Here is an 11,687-nt window from a genome sequence, read left to right as displayed (position 1 = left end):
GGGTACTACCAAACACAAACAATGGTGTTCTATATGCACAAACACTGCAAACGGATGTAAATAATGTGCACTGGCAGACCCAAGGGATAAAATAAAATATGTCTGTTTGAATCATAAAAACCAATGCCATATTAGAACTTGAAACATACAAAGTATGTCTGCTTGAATCATAAAAACAAATGCAATATTAGAACTTAAAACATGTACATCATGTTTTATATTAAAACAATTAAAATCCCATCACAGTTTGGGTATGGACTCCCAGATACTTGATATCCCCTAAAGCCTGTCAAAGTTTTGGATGACCCTCCCCATGTATTGTCCAATATATTTCATCACCCTCCCTGAAAAGATAAAATACTAAGCTTTATATTTTATTATAAATGTTTTTGTTTTTTATGACCCTTCCAAATGTGTATTATTTTTAATGACACCCCATCCCTACCCCGCTATAATAAATGACCGGTCCCTAAAATTGCAAATCAGGACTCAAATATTATGAAGGGGGGAAACTCTGGGCTTGTAACCTTGCAACGACCAAGTAGACAAAACATTTATGCATAACAACTTCTTTATCATGCTGTAATAGCAACATCCAAGATTATATCCTTATACCATTGTCAAGCAAGACTTGCTTGACAACAGTATAAGGATCTATACCGAAACATGGCTATTACACTATGATAAAGAAGTTGTTATCTATAAATGTTTTGTCTACTTTGTCAACAGTCAACTTCTAAGAAATGCCTATCAAACAACTTCCAACATCACAGCGTCGATTTGTAATGGATATTAATTTAATTTATGATGTTTGATTTTTTATGGTTGTATTTATCTACAGAAATGAGAGAGGTGTGTATAAAAAATTTATGGTTAAAAGTTCAGCACCCAATCGAGCTAAGGACTTTTCAGAATCTTTCCGAAATTTGGCTAGCCACAAGCTAGTGGGCAGACAGCTATTTCACACACTGCTGTGCAAGTGTCATGAAAAATCTTGGATGTTTCTTTTAGTTGTGCTTCAGAAAGGAAACAAGCATGCTAAAAGGGTTATTCGTCGGTGTTCCATGAGATAATGCCTTGTACAAAACATTTCATGAAAATAGTAATAAGGGTTCATGAGATCTTGAATGGAAATGTGAAGGACGGACATTCTCATTGTGACAAGCTGGAGATATGTCAAAGGGAGGTCACTTATTCCGTGTCTTGACAAGGCAGGCATTCTGAGAGTGCTATTACTGAAAGAGTTACTTCCCTTGCATAAAGTTTGCATTTTGGATTAGAACTTGGAAGATTTTTATAAAGGTTCAAAGGGAGTATTTTACTGTAACTGTAATTTAGGAAGCAGTTTCTAACAACTTCTTAATAACGACTTAATGACAACTGCAATTAAACTCATGGTAATATTGAATTGCTGAAAAATCAACATTCGATGTTAATGAAGCTTAACCTTCACAACATAAACTCCTTAAGGACATTAACTATATATGTCATGTTATCCTATGGTTGGAAGCCTGCGGTGAGTCCATATAAGACTTTATACCAGGATTCTGCTGGGACCAGGAACCTGCAGTGAGTCCATATAAGACTTTATATCAGGATTCTGCTGGGACCAGGAACCTGCAGTGAGTCAATATAAGACTTTATACCAGGATTCTGCTGGGACCAGGAACCTGCAGTGAGTCCATATAAGACTTTATACAAGGATTCTGCTGTGACCAGGAACCTGCAGTGAATCCATATAAGACTTTATGCCAGGATAGGATTCTGCTGGGACCAGGAACCTGCAGTGTAATCTTGTCAGTCCAGACCCCCTGTAATCCACACAATTACCACTGGCAAGGTGTGTATGAAATTAACGGAACATCACAATATACCCAAGGTTAATTTACCTGGAACAGTGTTAATCTGGACGATTTTACTGAGATCAGTAGCATCTGGACCAACAGGCGTTCACTGGAAATCGTCTCAAGGATAATTAATAAAGTTGAAGCTAACCAGGTTTCACAGTACTTGATGCAGGGGGAACAGTGATTGGGGCTCTGTGTAATGTCACACCAGCACTGGTCTTGGCAAAACAGCATTAGTAGTGGGTCGAGAAGGGAGCTAACTCTGCTTCTCTAATAAAAAATAAAGCACAAGGTGGGTAATTATAATTAGAGTGCAACCATTCCCAATACGAACTACTGATAATGAGGTTTTGCACCTGTCTTTAAAATTAGTCAAGGGGTTAAAAAACAGTTTGCCAGATATCGGGTGATGTCAGTCTGAACTTAACTGATGAGGTAAAGTACCATCTTCTGAGACACATGATGAGGTCGGTTCTGATGTCAAAAAAGTAATAATTTAGAGAAAAGTGGATACCACTTCTCAGCCACCAGCAAGGGACAACTCAACACTTGCTTGTGGATTAATTAAGGACTATGAAAGGTTCTATAACAGGGGCAACTGTTCTTGAGAAAAAGAAAGACACACACATGAAATAGTGACTTCATCAAGCGATGGAGAGGTATTACCTAGAATTTGAACTGTAAATTCAGAATCAGTTCTAATTGCATGGTAAAGAAACCAGTCCAGCAAATGGTAGGCACAGTGTCTGAAACTGCAGCTTCTGTGGGGTTCATTAATAACTAGAGGGTTTTTTGGCTCTGAAATAGGTCATACTTTGGGGTTTTTTTGGCTCTGAAATAGGTCAATCTTTGGGTTTTTTTGCTCTATAATAGGTCATTCTTCGGGGCACCTGTTTTCACAATGCTGTCTTTACTGGAAATGGTGAGGTGTTACTCTACAGGGATACATGTGTGAGTTCAGCTTAGGGTCAGCAGATCCCAAGCAGATGGCGGTGCCAAAGTCAGACACATTTCCCAAAAGGGACAAAAACATCTGACAAGGTCATTCTTTCTTGGAAAAGAGGCTAACGAGTTCGGGCCTACTGCAAACAAGTGTGCCAGAGTTAGTACAAGAAAACAACAGGATGACATCATAGTGCAGTTATCACAGTAGAGTAGGACAAAGTCAGACATCTAGCAGGGGCAAGGTACATCATGTACCCTTGTATTGGTACAAATAGTACAAAATATGAAAATGTTGATAAATATTCAAAATGATATACAACAGCTATACCAAACTGTCACATGTTAATAAGAAAGTTGTTCCACACATGTTGAAAGGTTGTATGTGGTTGTCGTATCCTCAAAGATCAAACCAGCATGAGTAAACGGTACCACCATTTGACTGTTACCATTTTTCTGAAACCCTTCTAGACTTCGGGAAACAGCATTCCAGAGAAGATGTTTTTTACAACAAAGTTATGGGAACAAAGCGGAAAATGCAAGAAGAAAAAGGTTCTGGCAACGCTTCAGGATTTTCTGATGACACTAACAGAGGTCATCTAGGACAATGTACAAAGGTTCGTTGGAGATGCCACTTGAAATTCTTCTTTCACTCTTTTGGTTGTACATCAGAGGATGTGGAGTCTGTCAGGGGACACATTGAGAGTCTCTGTATGACATCATGCAGAAAGTTTGTTGGCAATATTCTTCTTTATAGAGGTACTGATGCCTGTTCAGGCATCTCAATGAAGTTCTGGATTTGGAGAAATGAAATAACAAGTGTTTTTCACAGGTATCTGGTTAGGATTAATTTCTTCTATGGTATCAGCTTCCTCAAGAGACAGCTCAAGGTTGTGGGTAGGTTTAAGCCACAAACATCCTTAATTTCATTGGGATTACAGCGAAAGTTCATTCTTTTTGTTAAGACGACTCTGTGAGTCCTACATTTATTTGAAGCCACACAGGAAAATCTGAGGATCATTTTCAGGACATCTTTAGCAACATGTACTAGTGACATGACAGAGAGGTAGCTCAGCCTAGAAAAGCATGAAGCTGTTCATCTTTGCATCCCATAGTCTTGGCTAACCTGTAAAGAGAAGACACTGGTATCACATTTTAGCACACTACTGAGGAAGTAATTGATGCATCTCATGTCAGTTCTATAAAAGTCCCATCCCATCTATACAAGAATCTCATGTCAGTTCTAAAAGAATCTCATCTTAGTTATAACACAAATCCCATGTCAGGTCTACAAGAATCCTGTGCCAATTTTACAAGAATCTCATGTTAGTTATAACACAAATCCCATGTCAGGTCTACAAGAACCCTGTGCTAATTCTACAAGAATCTCATCTTAGTTATAACACAAATCCCATGTCAAGTCTACAAGAATCCTGTGCCAATTCTACAAGAATCTCATCTTAGTTATAACACAAATCCCATGTCAGGTCTACAAGAATCCTGTGCCAATTCTACAAGAATCTCATCTTAGTTATAACACAAATCCCATGTCAGGTCTACAAGAATCCTGTGCCAATTCTACAAGAATCTCATGTTAGTTATAACACAAATCCCATGTCAGGTCTACAAGAATCCTGTGCCAATTCTACAAGAATCTCATGCCAATTCTACAAGAATCTCATGTTAGTTATAACACAAATCCCATGTCAGGTCTACAAGAATCCTGTGCCAATTCTACAAGAATCTCATGCCAATTCTACAAGAATCTCATGTTAGTTATAACACAAATCCCATGTCAGGTCTACAAGAATCCTGTGCTAATTCTACAAGAATCTCATGCCAATTCTACAAGAATCTCATGTTAGTTATAACACAAATCCCATGTCAGGTCTACAAGAATCCTTTGCCAATTCTACAAGAATTTCATCTTAGTTATAACACAAATCCCATGTCAGGTCTACAAGAATCCTGTGCCAATTCTACAAGAATCTCATCTTAGTTATAACACAAATCCCATGTCAGGTCTACAAGAATCCTGTGCTAATTCTACAAGAATCTCATGCCAATTCTACAAGAATCTCATGTTAGTTATAACACAAATACCATGTCAGGTCTACAAGAATCCTGTGCCAATTCTACAAGAATCTCATGCCAATTCTACAAGAATCTCATGTTAGTTATAACACAAATCCCATGTCAGTTCTGCAAGAATCCTGTGCTAATTCTACAAGAATCTCATGCCAATTCTACAAGAATCTCATGTTAGTTATAACACAAATCCCATGTCAGGTCTACAAGAATCCTGTGCCAATTCTACAAGAATCTCATGCCAATTCTACAAGAATCTCATGCCAATTCTACAAGAATCTCATGTTAGTTATAACACAAATCCCATGTCAGGTCTACAAGATTCCTGTGCCAATTCTACAAGAATCTCATGCCAATTCTACAAGAATCTCATGTTAGTTATAACACAAATCCCATGTCAGGTCTACAAGATTCCTGTGCCAATTCTACAAGAATCTCATGCCAATTCTACAAATATGTCTTGCAAATTTTTATCACGTGTTTCGTCAGTCACAACATACCTGACCACTTCTTTAGTAAATGGTGTGGGTCCACACGCACACACCAGCAGATTGGTTCCATCGTCCATTGTGGGCATCTCCTTCTTCATGAGTTCCTCCCGCACCCTCCCCTTGGGTCCCTCCCACTCCGAGTCAGGCTCAGACAGGACATACGTCACAGACAACCTGCTGGGATAAAAAAGTTAACCACAATCTAGGACTAAAATACCCATGGCTACTCATATACAGGTTTGGTTGTTGTTGCTGGGTTGGGGACTGGGGGTGTACGGGCAGGCTCAGATGTGATATAACTCCTTTGAATACCCAACTCCATTACACCATAGCCATAAATTCCGTATTTTCCTTGCTATCACAAAATAAAATCTACAGATTTCAATAGCATATATCTAGTACATATCTGTGCATTTGTTTCTTAACTGAGCTGGACCACAAACTCACAATAGTGTGTTGTTGCCATCCAAATTAGTAATGTTGGCAGAAATATAAAATACAAGCAAATCGATACAATATTTTCACAAGTCATAGGCAGCGTTAGATATTGGCACTAGTCCTATAGTCCTTGCCAAACTGCCCAATAGTTAAGGTAGCATAAGGACTAGTAGAAGTTTGCCATTATGAAGGGTTTTGCTGTGTTATCATTATAAGGACCAGTGGACTAAAACAGTTAGTTTCCATCGCTTCAAATGTTGAACTTTTTTTCATTTTTTATTCTGTATTGATCAAATAAAGAGGAAGAAGACACAGATACTGATATTTCAGGCAAGAAGAAATCCCTCCCCTCTTTCAAGTCTAGGCCATAACATATCTGACTGATGGCCAAGACCTGTTAGTCAGAATGGCGTGCCAAACATATTACCCACAGTACTTATATGGCCAAGTGTTCAAGCAGGACAGATATTTAGTTTCTACTATCTCAAAGGGAATGGCCCTGCTCCTGCATCAGTGTCTTTTGTTTGTTTGTTTGTTGTTTAATGCCACACTCAGCAGTATTCCAGCTATTTGACAGCGGTCTGTAAATAATCGAGTCTGGACCAGACAATCCAGTGATTGACATCATGACCATCCATCTGTGCAATTGGGATACGATGACATGCATCAACAAAGTCAGCGAGCCTGACCACCAGATTCTGTTAGCTGCCTCTTAAGACAATTCTAACCAGGATCTTCACAGGGGCTGGCCGCATGCTAGAGGCTAACAAAGCACACAACTATGTTCCCACCTGTCATTCTTGGCTACTAGTTCATCTAGTTGGTCCTTCCATAGAATGTCCTTTTTCGTCTTGTTGAAGAACATCAGTTTTACATGTCTGAAGAAATAACAGATTAAAGTCAGTGTACACAGAATTACAAATACTAAAATCACATTGAATGGACTTTCTTTGTCATTTAACACAACATTCATCAACATGCAGCTAGTGTATCGTCTTGTATTAGAACAGAGAAAAACGTATCGTGTATCGTATCGTCACATGAAGTACCCCTTATTGCCTTCTGCTGCCCTACCTCTTTGAGTCTTGCTCCACCACCAGGGTCTGGTACAACAGCCTCACCATGGGGGTGAACCCTGTGCCTGCTGCCATCAGGATTAGCTGAGTGCTCTTCTCGAGCTGGGTGGACTGGAAATTCCCATCAATATCACTCACCTCTAGAGATGACCCTAAAACAGGTACAACAATGTCATCAGAGTGGGAAAACAGGAAAGGACAAGAACATTTCAATCCTTATCCAACAGATTAGTGACACAGGTGTGTACTCTAAGTTAACTGTACGGATTTGAGTGCTGGGATCAGGGTACTGCGCACTGAGTGCTGGGATCAGGGTACTGCCCACTGAGTGCTGGGATCGGGGTACTGCCCACTGAGTGCTGGGATCGGGGTACTGCGCACTGAGTGCTGGGATCAGGGTACTGTGCACTGAGTGCTGGGATCTGGGTACTGCGCACTGAGTGCTGGGATCGGGGTACTGCGCACTGAGTGCTGGGATCGGGGTACGGCCCACTGAGTGCTGGGATCGGGGTACTGCGCACTGAGTGCTGGGATCGGGGTACTGCGCACTGAGTGCTGGGATCAGGGTACTGTGCACTGAGTGCTGGGATCGGGGTACTGCGCACTGAGTGCTGGGATCGGGGTACGGCCCACTGAGTGCTGGGATCGGGGTACTGTGCACTGAGTGCTGGGATCGGGGTACTGCGCACTGAGTGCTGGGATCGGGGTACTGCGCACTGAGTGCTGGGATCGGGGTACTGCGCACTGAGTGCTGGGATCGGGGTACTGCGCACTGAGTGCTGGGATCGGGATACTGCGCACTGAGTGCTGGGATCGGGGTACTGCGCACTGAGTGCTGGGATCGGGGTACTGCGCACTGAGTGCTGGGATCGGGGTACTGCGCACTGAGTGCTGGGATCGGGGTACTGCGCACTGAGTGCTGGGATCGGGGTACTGCGCACTGAGTGCTGGGATCGGGGTACTGCGCACTGAGTGCTGGGATCAGGGTACTTTCCACTGAGTGCTGGGATCGGGGTTCTGCCCACTGAGTGCTGGGATCAGGGTACTGCCCACTGAGTGCTGGGATCGGGGTACTGCCCACTGAGTGCTGGGATCGGGGTACTGCCCACTGAGTGCTGGGATCGGGGTACTGTGCACTGAGTGCTGGGATCAGGGTACTTTCCACTGAGTGCTGGGATCGGGGTACTGCCCACTGAGTGCTGGGATCGGGGTACTGTGCACTGAGTGCTGGGATCAGGGTACTGCCCACTGAGTGCTGGGATCGGGGTACTGCGCACTGAGTGCTGGGATCGGGGTACTGTGCACTGAGTGCTGGGATCGGGGTACTGTGCACTGAGTGCTGGGATCAGGGTACTGCCCACTGAGTGCTGGGATCGGGGTTCTGTGCACTGAGTGCTGGGATCGGGGTACTGCGCACTGAGTGCTGGGATCGGGGTACGGCCCACTGAGTGCTGGGATCAGGGTACTGCGCACTGAGTGCTGGGATCGGGGTACTGCGCACTGAGTGCTGGGATCGGGGTACGGCCCACTGAGTGCTGGGATCGGGGTACTGTGCACTGAGTGCTGGGATCGGGGTACTGCGCACTGAGTGCTGGGATCGGGGTACTGCCCACTGAGTGCTGGGATCGAGGTACTGCCCACTGAGTGCTGGGATCGGGGTACTGCGCACTGCGGACTGGGATCAGGGTTCTGCCCACTGAGTGCTGGGATCAGGGTACTGCCCACTGAGTGCTGGGATCGGGGTACTGCCCACTGAGTGCTGGGATCGGGGTACTGTGCACTGAGTGCTGGGATCGGGGTACTGTGCACTGAGTGCTGGGATCAGGGTACTGCCCACTGAGTGCTGGGATCAGGGTACTGCCCACTGAGTGCTGGGATCGGGGTTCTGCCCACTGAGTGCTGGGATCAGGGTACTGCGCCCTGAGTGCTGGGATCGGGGTTCTGCCCACTGAGTGCTGGGATCGGGGTACTGTGCACTGAGTGCTGGGATCAGGGTACTGCCCACTGAGTGCTGGGATCGGGGTTCTGCCCACTGAGTGCTGGGATCGGGGTACTGTGCACTGAGTGCTGGGATCGGGGTTCTGCCCACTGAGTGCTGGGATCGGGGTACTGTGCACTGCGGACTGGGAACAGGATGCGAACCACTAGATATACTCACCAACAGACAGACCACCAATCCAGGGTGTAAGTGCACCATCTGGATAGATCTTTATCATCAGGTACAACACACGGCCTTGTTCTACAAGGATGTCTTGCTCGCTGGATCTCAAAGAAGGAAAAACTACAGTGTAACTTCGGGCTAGTTCCATCCCTGAAAGTGAGACAAGTAAAGCTGTAATAAAACATAGTGCAGATGTCCATACAAGGATAGATATGACCTGTGAAGATCCAGGTAGACAATAGGTCTTCAGCAACCCATGCATGCCGTAAGAGGTGATTAACAGAATTGGGTGGTCAGACTCGCTGACTTGGTTGATGCATTGTATCCCAATTGTGTAGATTTATGCTCATGATGTCAATCATTGTCTGGTCAAGGCTCGATCACTTACAGACTGGCATCATAGAGCTGGAATATTGCTGAGAGCGTCGTGAAACAAGAGCATCACATTAGCTAATACACAAAACAGTCTCATCTTTAGGCGAGGATCTGTGATGAACAAAACAAACAACATCCCTTAAAGCCTTTCCACTCAGTCCAGGGGCACAGCGGTTTGACCATCAGAAGGTTTGGAGTTTGTATCCAAGGTGAGAATATTTAAAAATCCTCTTGATTTGGATGAAATCAATTGCTTAAGTAACCTTAACATGGCAGCATAAGTAGTGGGTAGAATGTAAACTTACACATGACATTGTGTGCACCCTGCATGTGTATCTGCCTTCAGGTCTGTATATGGGTTCAGATAGACGCATGGAAGTCAAATTGTAAGGTGAGTAGAATACATGTACATAGGGAACACATTCAGTGCCTGTGACTCACCTGAGATATTATGTTTGATATGTACATGGAATCCAAGGGGCACACACGACTCACCTGAGATATTATGTTTGAAGTGTACACACAACTCACCTGAGATATTATGTTTGATCTGTACAAGGTATCCAAGGGGCACACATGACTCACCTCAGATATTATGTTTGATATGTACATGGAATCCAAGGGGCGCACACGACTCACCTGAGATATTATGTTTGATCTGTACATGGTATCCGAGGGGCGCACACGACTCACCTGAGATATTATGTTTGATCTGTACAAGGTATCCAAGGGGCACACATGACTCACCTCAGATATTATGTTTGATATGTACATGGTATCCAAGGGGCACACGACTCACCTCAGATATTATGTTTGATCTGTACATGGTATCCGAATGGGCACACATGACTCACCTGAGATATTATGTTTGATATGTACATGGAATCCAAGGGGCACACACGACTCACCTGAGATATTATGTTTGAAGTGTACACACAACTCACCTGAGATATTATGTTTGATCTGTACATGGTATCCGAGGGGCGCACACGACTCACCTGAGATATTATGTTTGATCTGTACAAGGTATCCAAGGGGCACACATGACTCACCTGAGATATTATGTTTGATATGTACATGGTATCCAAGGGGCACACACGACTCACCTGAGATATTATGTTTGATCTGTACAAGGTATCCAAGGGGCACACACGACTCACCTGAGATATTATGTTTGATACGTACATGGTATCCAAGGGGCACACGACTCACCTCAGATATTATGTTTGATCTGTACATGGTATCCGAATGGGCACACATGACTCACCTGAGATATTATGTTTGATATGTACATGGTATCCGATTGGCACACACGACTCACCTGAGATATTATGTTTGATATGTACATGGTATCCGATTGGCACACACGACTCACCTGAGATATTATGTTTGATATGTACATGGTATCCGAATGGGCACACATGACTCACCTGAGATATTATGTTTGATATGTACATGGTATCCAAGGGGCACACACGACTCACCTGAGATATTATGTTTGATATGTACATGGTATCCAAGGGGCACACACGACTCACCTGAGATATTATGTTTGATATGTACATGGTATCCAAGGGGCACACACGACTCACCTGAGATATTATGTTTGATATGTACATGGTATCCAAGGGGCACACACGACTCACCTGAGATATTATGTTTGATACGTACATGGTATCCAAGGGGCACACATGACTCACCTGAGATATTATGTTTGATATGTACATGGTATCCAAGGGGCACACACATCCGTGTCCCTTCTGGTAGCTGCACACACAACAGCTTCGTGTCAGGGCTAACTTCTTGTATAGACTGGATCGTGCACTGGCGGTAAGACACTTCTGAAAGAGAGATATACATCAAATGCACACAATAATGTATTATCACCCTGCACTAATATGAACGTGTTGTTTACAAAATCTTCAGTGAGAGAACTTACCCGAGGGCTCCACATTTCTACACAAAAAAAACACACAAACACTCCCAGACATTCTAATACCCATTTCACCTGAGCCTACTCAATATCTTGACCACTTCCCCCATAAAATAGGACCCCAGCAGTCCATTCTGGTTGTAAAAGGCCATCAAATAGATCGGGTTGTCAGACACGCTGATTTGGCTGATTGAGTGTCATCATACACCTACAGCATGGACAAGTGCTCACAAAATGGATCACTGGATTGTCTGATCAAGACACAATTATCTACAGGTGGTCATAATACATCTGGAATTTTGCTGAGTGTGTCTTTAAACAACAAACAAACAAAAA

The 11,687-nt window shown here is 43.6% G+C and overlaps 1 protein-coding gene across 1 annotated transcript in view; it reads right to left on the bottom strand.

The window, feature by feature from the left end:
• Nucleotides 1-3,730: 3,730 nt before the first annotated feature.
• Nucleotides 3,731-11,687, bottom strand: part of LOC139473648 (cytochrome b5 reductase 4-like) — a 100,013-nt gene continuing 92,056 nt past the window's right edge. The window contains exons 10-15 of the mRNA XM_071256327.1: nt 11,119-11,259; nt 9,041-9,193; nt 6,881-7,034; nt 6,598-6,684; nt 5,378-5,545; nt 3,731-3,915 (exon numbers count right to left, since the gene is read on the bottom strand). Of these exons, the coding sequence (XP_071112428.1) occupies nt 3,861-3,915; nt 5,378-5,545; nt 6,598-6,684; nt 6,881-7,034; nt 9,041-9,193; nt 11,119-11,259 (758 nt within the window). The 3' untranslated portion in view covers nt 3,731-3,860. The remainder of the gene's footprint in view (nt 3,916-5,377; nt 5,546-6,597; nt 6,685-6,880; nt 7,035-9,040; nt 9,194-11,118; nt 11,260-11,687) is intronic.

Source organism: Haliotis cracherodii, unplaced genomic scaffold (assembly GCF_022045235.1).
Source record: "Haliotis cracherodii isolate W230 unplaced genomic scaffold, xgHalCrac1.p SCAF_3, whole genome shotgun sequence".
NCBI lineage: Eukaryota > Metazoa > Mollusca > Gastropoda > Lepetellida > Haliotidae > Haliotis > Haliotis cracherodii.
This window is presented reverse-complemented; position numbering and strand designations above follow the sequence as displayed.